The 16,088-nt window shown below is 43.1% G+C and overlaps 1 protein-coding gene across 2 annotated transcripts in view; it reads left to right on the top strand.

The window, feature by feature from the left end:
- LOC121277409 (MOB kinase activator 3B) overlaps positions 1-16,088 on the top strand; it is a 134,777-nt gene that overhangs the window by 75,239 nt on the left and 43,450 nt on the right. For both annotated transcript variants that reach the window (XM_041186839.1, XM_041186838.1), the window contains one exon: positions 13,589-14,158. In XM_041186839.1, coding sequence (XP_041042773.1) covers positions 13,741-14,158 — 418 coding nt within the window. In that variant the 5' untranslated portion in view covers positions 13,589-13,740. The remainder of the gene's footprint in view (positions 1-13,588; positions 14,159-16,088) is intronic.

The raw sequence follows: 16,088 nt of genomic DNA, 5'->3' as shown, positions 1-16,088 counted from the left end.
TCTGACACCAAACCCTTGTTCCTCATTCCCACTAAACTGCTGCCCACCCAACTTCCCTTCTTGAACTTTATGTTAGTTACTAGTGAACAGCAAATGACTTCCTCACCTCACTTCCAAACATCAATCCCATTCTGAAAAGACCATCTTCAACTTCTTTCTTCTCGCCCAATCTCCAACCTCCCTTACCTCTCCAAACTCCTTCAACATCTCTCAGCTCCCAAATCCATGCCCACTTTATATGTAGCAATCTCCAGTCAAGGTTCCACCACCGCCACAATAGGAGAATGTCACTAAACAAAGTCACACATGATACTCTGCGTGGTTCTTACCGAGGTGCATTTTCTATCATTGACCTCATTTTCATCCAATGCCTCTGCCCTTAGTATCCCACTTCAGTTGGACTTGTTTCAAGTCTTGCCTTTCAAATCATAGTCAAAGGCCAGAATCGTCCACTCCCGTTGGTGGTGGGCATCATGGCGGGCAGGGACAATTCAGCGGGTGGGGCAGAAATCGGTTTCACGCCAGTGCAAAATCAAAGCAGGATCATCTGATGGTGTCTGCCATGGTTGATCGTGAATCCTGCTAGAGGCCAGTGTAACCCGATTTGCATCCCGCTAATTGGAGGCAAGGTAAGGCCTGCTCAGAATCATCCCCTGACGCCTGATTTATTGTTACGCTGACGGGAAAACACGCCGGCCCAGAATACGTCTTGACAAGTGTGACATGCAGAAGTCTGGACCTTAGGGCCTTGGTCAGATTGCGGATGCCGGAGGAGAAGAAAATGCTGGGGCCCTACAGCTACCGGACCCTGGAGGAATATGTGTGAATGGGATTGGGAGGTGTACCATGGTGGGGGTTGAGGTTAGAAGGTCGGGGACAACGTGTCGGAGTGGGGGGGGTTGAGGTTGGGAGGGGGAAGAAGGGTGTCTGGGGAGGAGGGAGTACGGGGGTGGGAGGAAGGTGTAACTGGGGAGAATGCTGCAAGTAGTGAAGTAGGTGAAAGGAGGGAGGAAGGTATAAGAGGGGGAGTTCAGATGGGGAAGGTGTCCGGGGTGAGGAGGGAGTAAGGGTGGAGGAAGGAGTAAGGGGGAACTGGAATGTCCAGGTGAATATGCAAGGGAGGGGTCTGTAGAGTCAATGACTGCCTCCTGGGGAGCAAATTCAGGGTGCGCGTGTTAGGAGGGAATGGTGAGTGTTAGATGGGGCAGAGGGAGACAGAAAGGTGGGAGGGTGAGGGTGCGTCGGTACTGGTAGAAGGGGCGGTGAGGTGGTTGGTGGGGACATGGAGGCAAACATGCACCTGTCAGGAAGGAGGAGGTCAGGGAGGTCACTCTGGATGAGGGTAGGATTTTCAGGAGGGTGGGGAACATGCAAGTTCACCTGGACACCCTGGAAAGACAAGGGTTCAGGCTGTAGGGTAATAGTGGGGAGGTGGAAGGTGATGCCAGGAGGGTGGACTGTGATCAAGGAAAGGACATGTGTGACTGGGGGAGGGGAAAGGACATGAAAGCTGATCAGAAACTTGACGATTTCCATGCTGTGCAAATGGAAGTGAGCGGAGCCTCGTGTTGGACAAGCACAGGTGCTGCATGGGAGTGTGGTCAGTGGGTGGGCGGAGATGCAGGTCGGCTCAGATGGACAACTGAAAGTGAACCCCAGCAGGCAGCATTGAAAATGCTCAGGATGGTGAGGTGAGTGTGATAGATGAAGGCTCCGTGTGTGTGGGAGAGAGTGCTTGCACTAAAAGCGCTGCCACACACACACACTTCTCCCTCCAGAATCACTCATTGTGTGGCTACATACAGCTGAACTTCTAGTCTTTTTTCATACCTACTACCACACAGTGCAAATCTGGGACAATTCTGTGCAAAGTATCTCTAGCAATGGCTTCTCTTCCCATCCCAACATCACTAGCTCTTCAGTCTCCCAGTGATCAATCCTTGTGCCCCAGCACCCACCACCCCCCCATCTCTATTCTATCCCTTGGTGGCATCATCAGAAGGCCTGAGTCAGCTTCTAAATGTATGCTGGCAACACCCAATCCTATTTTTTCCCCCTGTCCTGACCACTCCGCAATCTCTGTGCTGTTTGACTGTTTATCTGGCATCCAGTTTTGGATGAGCTGCAATTTTCTAAACTGAGAAGACTCAAGCCATTGTCTTCATAACCCCCACCACCCCCCCCACCCCCCCACACACACACAAACTCATTAGCATTTCTATCAGCTGTGTCCATATCCCCTGTTAATGTCTCAGCTTTTACCAGACTATTTGTGATTCCAGTGCCCTACTTGTACCCAAACTTAGATTCTAACACACATCCTCTCCATCATAAACATCAGCTGCTGTGAAAACTCCAATTTATGTCTTTGTCACCAGCAGCCATGATTCTCCTGGATGACCTCCCATTCCTCCGTACACGATAAACTTGATGTCATCCAAAACTGTTGTCTATATCCTTTCCCACACCAAGTCCCACTGACTACCACCCCTGTTATTGGTGACCTGTCTTGACTGCTCAACATCCAACACCTCCTCCAATTGTGAATTCTCATCCTCTTGTTTAAATCCCTTTTTCACCTTGCCATTCCCTATTTCTGTATTACCTCCTCTAGCAGTGCAATGAATTCCTATCCATGTTCTCATGTAAAACTTTGTTGCTGTGTGGTCCAACTTTTTCAACATGCTCTACCTTCAATTTCTTTTCATGTGGCCATGTGCACATTGTGCTTAACTGAGAGCAAAGCCTGTGCTGCGTGGCCGTAGACACATAGAGCTTAGCGGGAATGTTGTTCCTCAGCACCCCAAACTCTTCATTCCTCCAGCTGTGACCTCTTGTGTATGCCTCCTTGCTTTGGCCCACCATTGGCAGCCTTGGTTTTAGCCACCCAAGCCCCACACTCTGAGTTCCCTTACTTAAAGAAAGATGGATTGCATTTATATAGCACCTTTCACAGCCGCAGGACATCCTAAACTGAATAAGCACTTTCGGAAGTGTGGTCACTGTTGTCATGTAGGGAATGCAGCAGCCAATTACACAAGGCTAGATCCCACAAACAGCAATGTGATAATGACAAGGTAACCTGTTCTCGTGATGTTAGTTGAATGATAAATATTGGCCGCAGGACACGAGGATGAATGCCCCTCCTCTCCTTCAAAATAGTGCCATGTGATCTTTTGTGCCTGCAGAACTGTTATGGCACAGAAGGAGACCAGTTGGCCCATCGTGTCTGCACCAGCCCTCTGAATGAGCAACTTAACTTAGTCTCTTTTCATATTCCCTCTTTGCTTCCTTTACTTTCTCCTTAACCTCCCTTCTGAACCTATATTCTATATTCAGCCGGGTTCTCAATTGTAGTTTCTACCTGACACGCATCATAAACACGCCTTTTCTTCTTTATCTTAATTCCTATCTCCTTTGTCGTCCAGGAAAGCATAGAAAATAGGAGCAGGAGTAGGTCATTCAGCCCTTCGAGCCTGCTCCGCCATTCAGTATGATCATGGCTGATCCTCTATCTGAACGCCATACTCCCACACTCTCCCCACACCTCTTATTGCCTTTAGAGTCCATAAATCTATCTAATTCCTTCTTAAATATATATAAATCTATATATAACGCAACCTGCTGCCTTGTCGGAAGGACAGCACATTGCTCCGTCAGCACCACCACTGAAGTGTTAATCTGTATTTTCTGCTCAGGTCTCTGGAATGGGACTTAAACCCACAACCATCTGTTTTAGAGGCAAGAATGTTGCTCACTGAGCCACAGTTGATACCTCTGGTTTATAATATTCCCTTTTTTGAAGAAAGACTCTCCTTCAAACCCATCAAGTTATTAATCATATCTTCTCTTATCTTCTCCTTTAATTATGCCTCTGTGAAATACTTACGGATTTTAAAATATTAAACACATTACATAAATACAAGAAATAAAAGCCAAAAATGCTGGAAGCACTCAGCACATCTGGCAACATCTATGGAAAGAGAAAAACAAGAGTTAATGTTTCAAGTCGATGAACTGATGAATGGTCATCGACCTGGAACGTTAACTGTTTTTCTCTCCTCAGATGCTGCCAGACCCACTGAGTATTTCCAGCATTTTCTGTTTTTATTTCACATTTTCAGCATCTGCCGTATATAGCTTTTGTACATAAATGTAAGTGTTGGTTATTGATGATGATGAAATCTCTCGTAGAGCTTGAGCCAAGCTGACACACCTCGAGAGAGAAAAATGGAGGGATTAACTGCTGCATCATTCCAAGCCTCTGGTTATATAAATTGACAATTACTTTCTACTTTAAAAGTATTGTTGCATATAAGGAAATTTAGATTTAATGAATTTCAGTAAATACAGTGTGTTAATTAAATTGCCCTGCACTATAGGTTACTGCATTCTGAATTAATCAGTTTGCTGATTTGTACCCAGCAGACAGGTTTGGCATCTTAACCAAACCCCGAGTTAACAGTTCTGCGTCAAGAACTACACATCTTATACGGAGACAAAGGTTTTGGAACCAGAATCTGCTGCAGTGACTGTTGGAGAGCTCACATAAATTATGATAACAAATGGCCACAAATCTAAAGTACTTTTGATTTTGATGCACATTTTGCTCTGGACCTGCTTTCACTTTTACAAAATTGCTCATTAAGATGAACAGGAAGCACAGACTGACAGTGAAAAACGTTGACTCTGGCACTTGCTGTGTCTAAATTCTTTGCCACTAATTTTTGCTTTAAGATCTTTTTGGAAATATTTTCAATTCCATTCTCCAATGGAGAGTCCAAATAAAGATTCCATGATGCATTTTGAGTTTGCTTTTTGCCAAGGGATTGTTGATAACTTTGAAAAAGGTCTCTGTAGAGAATTTACCTGCTCCCTGAGACCGCAGTAACCTATAAATTAAATGGTAGCTGCAATTTGTGTTTTTACAGTTTAATGCTAAATTGTACATTTGAGTGGTGTTACTTGAGGGTTGAGCACATTTCATGGCATGAAGCATAGATTTGACAGTGTCCTGATGCTGATTTTGGATGTTGTGTGGTCGATGTGAGAGGTTAGGGAGTTGGTGGGATGCTCGGAGCTACCCGTTCAGCTCCTTTTTGTGGTAACTCAGGAGGAGTGTATGGGGAGGAGCAGGTTTAGTTGGGTTTAGTATGCAAAAAGATTGGGGGTCCCATAGATCCTGGAATTTCTGGATCTCCTGGCACAGCCAGTGCAATTCTTGCTATTTGACAATATGAAAGTTGGGTCTAGATCATTTTGCTGTTAAGAGTGACAACAGAATGATTTGAAAGATGAGCTTTCCCACCTCTCCACTCTTTCCCCAGTTGTTTACTTAGCTCCTCTTTCATCTTTAGCTCAGGAGGTAGCACCCTCACTTTTTGATTCAGGAAGATCAAGAATTGAAGCCCTATTGCAGGACGTGAGCATATCATTTTGACTGACATCTCAGTGCAGTTCTAACAGGACACTTGCTGGCTTGTTGGAGGTGCTGTCTTCAGAAGTGACATTAAAACAAAATCCTTTATCTGCCTGATCAAATGGACATAAAAGATTCCATAAAGCTATTTAAAGAAGAGCAGGTATCCTGGCCAACACCCTACGACCAAGATCATCAAAACCAAATTCACTGGTCATTCATCTCATTGCTGTTTGTGGGAGCTTGCTGTGCACAAATTGGTCGCTGTGTTTGACCATGCTTACAATGTAATTCAGTGGTTGTGACCCATTTTGGGATGTCCCAAGAATCAGAAGCAATCAGCTCCATTGCTCAAAACAAATAAATTGATTGCAAAATTAGAGAAGAACCTACTTATTCTGATGTGAATCAGGAATCAACATTTTTAATAGTTTATAAAATATAGATCATGAGAAGCTTTCCCTCCACCCAGCAAAACTCATAACTGCTTTCAGAATTTCTCCTTCGAGTTCATCATTCCCATATGTCAGTGATGACTCTCCTCTGGTTCTGGGTTCAAGTCTCACTCCAGGGCTTGAATACAAAAATCGAGGCTGGCACTCCAGTGCAGTACTGAGGGAGGGCTGCACTGTCAGTGATACTATCTTTCAGATGAGGCATGAAACCGAGACCCCCATCTGTTTGCTTGGGTAGATGTAGAATATCCCATGGCACTGTCTCGAAGAAGAGTAAGGGAGTTCTTCCTGGTGTCCAGGCCAACATTTATCCCTGGACGAACATCACAAAAGCAGATTATCTGATGATGATCACATTATTGTTTGTGGGATCTTGCTGTACACACATTGCCTGCTGCGTTTCCTACATTACAACAATGGCTGCACTTTAAAAGTGCTTCACTGCCTGTAAGTCACTTTGATACATCTGGTGGTTGTGAAAGGTGCTATATAAATGAATGTGTTTCTGTATTTTGCTGATAGTGTTAAGAATGTTCTGGTCAGTTGATCAGGCTAATTACTGATCACTTCATTGTCTGAGCTGGTGATCTTTCACATTAGGTTAACACGAAGACAACTTCTGAAGAAGGGGTTGACCTGGATGCTTTCTTTTCCTCCATTGTCTGTTTGATGTTTTACTCTTACCAAGTTTATGTTTGGACAGTGTATTCAAGAGAAGAATTCACATCTGCAGAATGTAATTCGCAGCTTTGTTTCCAGAAGATAGAGAATTAGAAATGTTCTGTGAGAGACTGTCCACTGTGTTCCACAAAGAAGAGCACAATTTTGTTACTTGCACCATTTTAATCCAAACTAAGATTTTAGAAAAAAGAAAATTGAATTGATAACAATAATGGGAGAACCTAATAGACGTATTAAATAATGTAAGATTTTGAGCAGATAATTAATAAATTATTTCCATTTCTTAGAGACTCGATAACAATGGGACATAAAGTTGGGATTAGTATATGAGGCATAAGGGGTATTTTTGTCATGTTTATTTTAATATGAGTGGCTGTTGAACCTGAGTTAATTGTAAGTTTGAGAGAATTAGATAAATACTTGGATTTATTGAAGAATACAGGGCAAGAGAAGGGAGATGTGACCAGATAGCTCCATCAGGGGCACTAGCATTGGTACAGGCTTGTTCAGGCTCATCCAACCTTTTCACCTGAGGGTCATATTTCCATTTTTTTCTCTCTCAAGGGGTTGATGAGCAACTTTCGGAAAGAAAACAAAATTAAACATGAATTTCAAAATAAAGTTAAGGCATGAAGAAAAAAAAACAGCTTGCTGAACAAAAGTAAAGCAATGTGAAAGCAATAAATTGATAATTAAAAAGAGTGATTAACAAAAATCACATTAGAGTGTGAGAGACAGAGAATGTTTGTCTGGCTCACTCCCAACCTCTTGAACCGAGTGAGTGGGTGTGATTGTATGTTGGTGCGTGGGGGTGAGGGTGAGTGCGTGTGATTGTGTGTTGGTGCGTGGGGGTGAGGCTGAGTGGGTGTGATTGTGTGTTGGTGCGTGGGGGTGAGGGTGAGTGGGAATCCTGACACTGCGAGTGAGCCACAAACATATACACATTCTCACACTCTCTCTTCTCTCTCTCTCTTTCCCCCACACTCACTCACTCTCTCTGTCCCCACACTAATTCTCTCTCTCTCCCCTGTACTCATTCGCTCACTCAGTTTCTCATGCTCTCTCTCACCCTCACACACTCATTCACCCTCTCTCCCACACTCACTTACTCACCCACACTCCCACATTCACTCACTTACCCTCTCTCCCACACTCATTCACTCACCCCCTCCCTCACTCACTCACTCACCCTCCCACACTCATTCACTCACCCCCCTCCCACACTCACCCTCCCTCTCTTCCACTCTCATCCTCTGTCCCACATTCACCCTCTCTACCACTCACTGTCCCACACTCTCCCTCTCTTCCACACTTACTGTTGCTTACTCCCATACTCAATTCCCTTTTTCCTCTACTCACTCTCTCCCCACATCCGCTCTCTCTCACATTCACTCTCTCTCTCTCTCTCTTCTCTCTCTCCCACACCCCCAGGCAACAAGTCTTTTCACCCTCAACACCAACCTCCTCCACCCCACCCACCTGCCCACACCATCACCTCCAGCCTTTTACAACATAGCAGCCAGCCTCCTCCCGACACAGCCCACCCTAGTCCAGCTCTGCACAGCAGCCAGCCTCCTCCCCTCTCCATCTCTACCACCCCCCCAACCCTGCCAATACTCCTTTTTACAGAGCTCACTTGCTGCTGCCAGTGCTGCTGCTCCTCCTCCAATCCCAGATTGTTTATTTTCCACATTTGTTGCTGCAGTGAGCCTATCAGCAGCAAACGCAGGAGAGGAACAGCCTATGATTGGAGGAGTAGTTTCTTTCAGAATCTCCCACTCCGCTTACTGGCATTTTGGCAACTGTCTGCAGGGCCACTGCGGGGGAGGGCTTCGCTGGCCACATCCACCCTGGGGACCGCACATTGGACAAACCTGGGCTAGATGGAGTGAATGGCCTCATTTATGATTTCAGCTGCAGAAAAGTCCCCACACAGGACTGCTGCTTCCTTTAAAGTAAAAGCGCAGTTGTACTGGAGAGAGAAATGTTTGTAGAAGTAATTCTGAAGGTAACTCTCATAACCCGATGGGCTGTTTGTCCCTGAGTTTTCCCTTCTGTGTGGAACTAGAGCAAACCCAATTGGGAAAAAATACATTGTGCCTTTCAAAATATGGGGAAGGAAAGTGAGAAGCACATCATCGAGAGAGTTGGCATAATCCTCACATTGGTGCCAATACATTGGTATTCATTTTGTGTGGGGGCGGTGCAGTCTTGGCAAGTTGCGCCCTGAAGCTCACACGTGTTTTCATCCACAGCTGAACTCCCAATTTCAGGATAAATCAGGGCTTTTGTGTAATTGGCATTTTAATGATATCTGTTAAGAGTTAAAAAGACAGTCTTTACCTAATGATCAGTGTAAGTATATTGTTTTATATTTCATTAGACTTTAAACTTGTTTAAGAATCTGTTTCTATGGTGCATCAGACATGTAATGTATTCTTTACAAGATTTAAATTATAGCCAAGCAAGCCTTGAAAGATTTGAAAGCAGATTTATGTTGCGATTAATTGGAAGATATGGCTTTTTAATCCCTGCATATTGTTGGCTTTTTTTAACTGAAGTATCTTCCTTGGCCAACTCTCCTACAGTACCTTGAAAGCATTGATCCCATTTGGTGTCAACATTCTTGAGTTAGGTAGAAGATCATTGGCCTGAGTTCCTGCTCCTGGCTGCTATCCACTGACCCTTGCTGTCAGTGCATGTTGGGTGAGAATTTGCTTTGGCTGTCATGGCCCCTCATGGTTGAATTGCCTGGTGCGTACTATTGAGAGTGAAGTTGAGTAGTGTTCACTTGGGCACCCGTGGGACTTTACCTTTGTGAAAAGGCAATGCACAACGTGCTATGAAACAGTTCACCAATTGACTCTGTGCCCATCTCCAGTGACTCTGCTCCCTTGATGATTTTGTCCCATGTTTGACATTGCCCTGTTTCTATTCATGTTCCACCATCAGCAGGGTACCAATCTGCCTCAGCAGGAGCAGAGGCCTGAAGCACTCACATAGGTTGCTCAGCGTTGGGGCTGGCAAATAAACCAAGTTCCCATACACAACCCCGCTGCTTCTCAACATGGGGCAATCACTTTATTGCTGCCAAATGAGGTGCAACAACAAATTGGTGATCAAAGCCGACACTTCGCAAACTCATGTGTTGAGGTGGGTGGCACAGCGTGACTTTCATCAACCAATCTCTTAACCATTTCATTTAAAATTCTTTAGCTCATTGCCTTAGCAGAGGATTGAAAATAAATGGCTTCATTGCAAATGCCAGAAGCACAACTGGACGCTGGACTACCACAACAAAGTAAATGTATTAAATCGCTTCATCAGAACCTAATCTTTTGGTTGGTATTTGGTGGAAAATTTGGTGGCAAAATTTCTTTGTATGTGGCCCTTTGGATTTGTTCAAAGCTGTTTCTGAAGGAGGCATGTTTGTATTTGAGGAGCAGCAGCAAGTACTTCAGCAACATATTTTGCATAAGAACACCAAAAGTCTGTCGTTGAGGAAGGACTGAGTAGACTAGCAGCCTCCACCACCACTTTTAATCTGGTACCATTTTACAGACCAGTTGGCAGGAAGTGGCCATTTGCCAATGTTTTGATCAAGCTTTGACATGGCACATGGACCAGACTGAATTCCATTGTTTTGAGATTATCCACAGATTACTCCTGAAAATATTTGTATCTGTTTTTAATTCTGCATTATTTCATACTAGAATATAGAGACTTATATATATATATATATAATATATAATATATATAAGAACATTGCATTTTCTGAAGTATGATTCAGAACAGAATATCCCAAACCTGGAACTGACATTTATGGCTATATCAGGTGAATTGGTATTCTCTTAAAACTATTTTCACCCCATGCCTAATTCCTGACTGAACATGACAACTGTGACTCTTTCTACTGCTATCTAACCAACTTTTCAAGGATAGTGCGAATTAATTGCAATTTTCTATTCTCTCAGGGCGATGTTGTTAATTGAAAAATCAAGATGAATGGCCAAGGTCCATAGGGCAGGTCACCATCAAGTTGGAAAATGATGAGATGACATACAATGGAATAGCGATTTAAATATTGTCAAGCCCAGGTTTCAAAGGCTTGTACATCTTAGGAGAAATAGTAAAGAGCTCAGACAGCATGAGCACAACTGAGCAAACGGAGCCTGAGGGAAGTAAGGAGATTGATAGATTACAGGCTTTTGGAAAAGTATTTTTTATTCTTTCATGGGATGTGGGCATCGCTGGCTAGGCCCGAATTTATTTCCCATCCCTAATTGCCCTTGAGAAGGTGGTGGTGAGCTGCCTTGTTGAACTGCTGCAGTCCATGTGGTGTAGGTACACCCACAGTGCTGTTAGGAATGGAGTTTCAGGATGTTGACCCAGCGACAGTGAAGGAATGGCGATATATTTCCAAGTCAGGATGGTGAATGACTTGGAGGGGAACCTCCAGGTGGTGGTGTTCCCATGTATCCGCTATCCTTGCCCTTCTAGATGGTAGCGGTTGTGGGTTTGGAAGGTGCTGTCTAACAAGGCTTGGTGAATTCCTGCAGTACATCTTGTAGATGGTATACACTGCTGCTACTGTGCATTGGTGGTGGAGGGAGTGAATATTTGTGAATGGGGTGCCAATCAAGCAGGCTGCTTTGTCCTGGATGGTATCAAGCTTCTTTGAGTGTTGTTGGAGCTGCACTCATCCAGGCAAGTGGAGTGTATTCCATCACATTCCTGACTTGTGCCTTGTAGATGGTGGACAGGCTTTGGGGAGTCAAGATGTGAGTTACTCACTGCAGAACTCCTAGGCTCTGACCTGCTCTTGTAGCCACAGTATTTTTATGGCTAGCCCAGTTCAGTTTCTGGTCAATGGTAACCCCCCAGGATGTTGGTAGTAGGGGTTTCGGTGATGGTAATGCCATTGAGCATCATGGGGCGATGGTTAGATTCTCTCATGTTGGAGATGGCCATTACCTGGCACTTGTGTGGTGCGAAAGTTACTTGTCAGTTACCAGCCCAAGCCTATATATTGTCCAGGTCTTGCTGCATTGGGACATGGACTGCTTCAGCATCTGAGGAGTCGTGAATAGTGCTGAACATTGTGCATTCATCAGCGAATATCCCCACTTCTGACCTTATGATGGAAGGAAGGTCATTGATGAAGCAGCTAAAGATGGTTGGGTTGAGGACACTACCCTGAGGAACTCCTGCAGTGATATCCTGGAACTGAGATGATTGACTTCCAACTAGCACACCTTCCTTTATGCTAGGTATGACTCCAGCCAGCTGAGAGTTTTCCCCCTTGGAATGTATGTATAGATGTGAGTCATCAGCATTTGAAACAGCTGAAACAGAAAAGATTGGAAACTCTTAGCAGGTCAGGCAGCATCTGTGGAGAGAGAAAAACATCAACATTTCAGACCAGTGGCGTTTCACCCCCCTCACCAATTTTGTTTCTAAACTCTTTTTTTAAATACAAGGATCCCCCTAATCTAATTAATGTAAAAAAATTAACAACTCTCAGTCTCTCTTTCACTAAATTATCATGGCTTTTGTTACACTCGAAACTGATTTACTTCATGGAGTTGTCTGGTTTGTCCTCTTCTGTTGTAAGGGAAATGTGTAAGTTACGACAGGAAAAATGTTGTATTTTAGAAAAACATATTCTAATATCTTACTCTTGTTATAAGAGCACTGAACCTTGACTGCTATTCTATGTTATGTTCTGTCTTCTCTCTAGCACGTTCACAGTGGTATGTAGATCTGTTGTGGGTTGCAGCTTGCTGCTTGATGAGGGATAGTGCGTGATGAAACTACAGTGTAGTCTAATTGATGTAAGCTGACATCTGACTAACCCTTGGTTTTAAGTTACACTAATATGACCTGACAGAGAACAGCTTCACAGATGCCGTGACTCAGCAGCTTTGTGAAGAATGGCATTGTGTTGAAACTGAACTGCACACCCTGCATCAAAAAATCTGTACACCGAGAGTTTTGGGTATTAATATCTCTTGAATACCTCTAACATGCCTAAATAGTGCAGGATGCCAATAATACAGAACAAAGTGCTGCTTTCAGACAGCAGGAAAGTGGAAATTGTGATGTAATTAAATAAAATGGACATTGGAGACCAGCTACTTACCTTGAATATCAGTTACGAATAGTAAAGAGCTCAGACAGCATGAGCACAACTGAGCAAAGAAAAACCATACCAAAGCTTTATCCACATAAGCTATTTGCCAAGTGATTGGTGACACACATTACCACGAAGCTTTAGTTACAAGAAATGGTATACAGAGCAAAATTGAGCATCCTTTCCATGAGGTTATTGTAGCTGATCTGCTATTGTTTCTCTAGATTTGTTGAATGGCTGGGGAACATTCAAATTGCAAAAGCCAAGGCAATTGCTTATTTATATCTTCAGTTAGGCTTGAGAAGCCAGATTCATGCGATGAAGTAGATTCTTCTCCTCACTCTCACCTACCCCATCCCATCAACCAGTTTGAGACTGGAGCATTTAAGAAACCCGTACCCTGGACATAGCTTCTGGAGTTTCACCAACATTGCACACTCAGTGGTGCTTGTACAAAAAACTGGCAAAGACACGCGCTACTCATTCTGCCACTAGATTTAGTCCTTAGTGTTTTCTTCACAGTTTTTGATGAGGCCTTTGTTAAAATCCTTTATCTTAAATACTGCAGTTTGAATAGTACAACCATATTTTCATGTACAATTTTGAATTGTTCAAATGTTATTCCAGCTGATATGCCAGTTTTAATCAGTTTGCTTGCTGTTTGAATCACATTGAATGTTGCAGAAGATTGCAATGGCTTGAAAATTTCACCGGATGTTCCAATCCTTTTTGATTCTAAAGGTGGTCCTGGTTTTTATATTTGAAGGGAACACAGTTGCTACCCATCCATAATGTAGTAAGCCAGAACTTAAACATATGTTTAAAATAACTTGTACTATTAATAACACTTTTATTTAAAACTATTTCCCCCTGTCCCCACCCCAACTCCTCCTCCAACAGGAAAATACTGCCTCCTTAAAAAACGAGTGGAAGTAAAAGATTGAAGCATTTTGGGGACTTACTGAAAATTGGACCAAGAAATCCTGGAAGACGTAAAGTTGCTAAAGTGTGGCTGTTCTGAGTTTATTGGCTGAGGTAACTAACACCTGACCATGTCAACAGCTTTGAAGCAGGTATTCAATAAAGACAAGACCTTTCGACCAAAGAGGAAATTTGAACCAGGTACTCAGAGGTTTGAACTCCATAAGAAAGCACAGGCCTCCTTGAGCTCAGGAGTGGACCTGAAGGGAGCGGTCCAACTACCTAATGGTGAAGACCTCAATGACTGGATTGCTGTTCATGTGGTGGATTTCTTTAATCGCATTAACCTGATCTATGGGACGATATGTGAGTTCTGTACTGACAGGAGCTGCCCGATCATGTCAGGAGGACAAAAGTATGAGTACCGGTGGCAGGATGATCATAAATACAAACGACCCACTGCCCTTCCAGCTCCCCAGTATATGAGCCTCTTGATGGATTGGATTGAGGTCCAAATCAACAATGAAGAAATCTTCCCAACAAGCATTGGTGAGTTATCTTTAACTTCAGGGGAACGAATGCGTTATAGCAGGAGAATATGGGGAGCAATATTAACTTAACTTGCCCATCAAAAAACAGATGAGATTGGTTGGAATGGAATTTTACACCCTGTCTGATTTTACTCCTTCTTAAAGTCGTCAGAGAGTAATATTGAGTCTTGAATAAAATTGGCATTCCACACAATCCCATAGGATTTCCATGCAGTCAGTTAAATCAAAATTACCAGTTGTCTCAGGATACACCCTGTTTTTCTGACTGACATTATTGCTAAATAAATGAATAGAAAATTGTGGGAATAACAGCTATAGTTTCCTGACCTGTGAGATCACTAGGTGAAGCTCCCCAACATTTGCATGCATTTTAAAAATCAGATGCTGAAATTTTATTAGTTTTGTACATTTGTTGAAACAGTTAAACACTCCCAGAACTATTCCAGTGTACCATTTGAAATTTTTGAGTTGGAATATTTGAGCAAGCTGGACATGGATGACAGGGGCACTACAATGGGATGCAACTGGCAATAGATAGCACAATCATAGAACAACTTGCTGATTATCCAGTTCATTGATTACAGCTATTTGATTAAATTTGAACGTGGTTAGAAATCCTGTATGGTACTTGATTCTGAGGGTTTCTTGAATATTGAGTAAGCAAATTCAGGAATTAATTTCAAATAAATGCAGTTTGAGATTGCATAAGTGAGAGGATTGGAATTTAATTAGACTGTGGATGAAGTCTTAATTGGAAAAGCAATGGGAGATTTCTGACATGACTACCCTGAATTCTAATTGATTCTTTCATGCCTGCATCTTGGGTGCAAGAGATAGGAACAGTGTCACTGAGTACAATGACCCAACAGCTCACATCCTAATTGTGGTTCCATTTTTAGTATCTTCCTTCTGTTGAAAATTGAGAAGACTTGGTAACCGTACAGCATACAGGAATTGTAACATACAGGGTATGGTGAACTAATGGTTGTGTGGTGCAACTTGTTGTCTTATCAGCATATTCTAACATAAGGTTTGTCTTTTATTCCGGGGATACAAAGCTTCCTATCTGTTTGTTTAAACATTGCACTATTTAATGTTCAATCAATAGAGAATAATTTGAATGCTTTATAATCTACTACAACAACTTGTTTATTCCCAGTCAGCTGGTCAGTTAGGAGAGGGCATTAGGTCAAACAATATCCATCTAAATGCCATGCAACTTTGTTAATGAATGCAAGAGGCGACCAGCCCTTTAGCAATCATCCATGCAGCTGATCCTCTTGTGAGCTTCAACTCCTTTACCAAGATGGCGCATTGCACTGAATGCAGGCTATGCTGGCATTTCAGCTTTAACACCCCATCTTGATCACCTCGGAGTTCAGTGCCTTAGGTATCCAGGAAAAGCTGTCCACTTGACATTATACTGGTGCTTCTGGAATTCAGTAAGCATTCCTTCATTCTTTTTGTGAATCCTCATTTCAGATTTCCCCTGAGTCACTACTAGGGAAGCCAATGTGTAGGAATTCCATGTCCTGTGCTGTAGTTTTGTACAAACCTGTCGCTAATGTGTTAATAAATTGTGACTCAGATGATGAGGCCCTGTTGCACAGCACTATTGTGCAGGAACACAGGATACATATCCTGTACAAGGCACCAAATCAAGCACTGTTCTTAGATTTAAAAATGAAGCAGGTTGGGCAATGTGAAGACATTGTTTCAGCAGAGTGCAAGCATTGAAGCTTAAAAAATAAATATTACAACAGATTAAAGCTGCAAGACCCAGCCATTGTGCATGGTGTACTTTAGCATTATCTATAGATTCAGCGCTGAGTGCCTCCAGCTAAGTAAATCAATCAAATACGCTAGCTCTTTTCAAATAAAATACTATAGCTAGGTTGGACCTTCCGATGATGTAGGAGGCTTGACTT

Source organism: Carcharodon carcharias, chromosome 4 (assembly GCF_017639515.1).
Source record: "Carcharodon carcharias isolate sCarCar2 chromosome 4, sCarCar2.pri, whole genome shotgun sequence".
Classification (NCBI taxonomy): domain Eukaryota; kingdom Metazoa; phylum Chordata; class Chondrichthyes; order Lamniformes; family Lamnidae; genus Carcharodon; species Carcharodon carcharias.
Note: the sequence above shows the minus strand (reverse complement) of the source record. Positions and strands in the feature narration are given on the sequence as shown.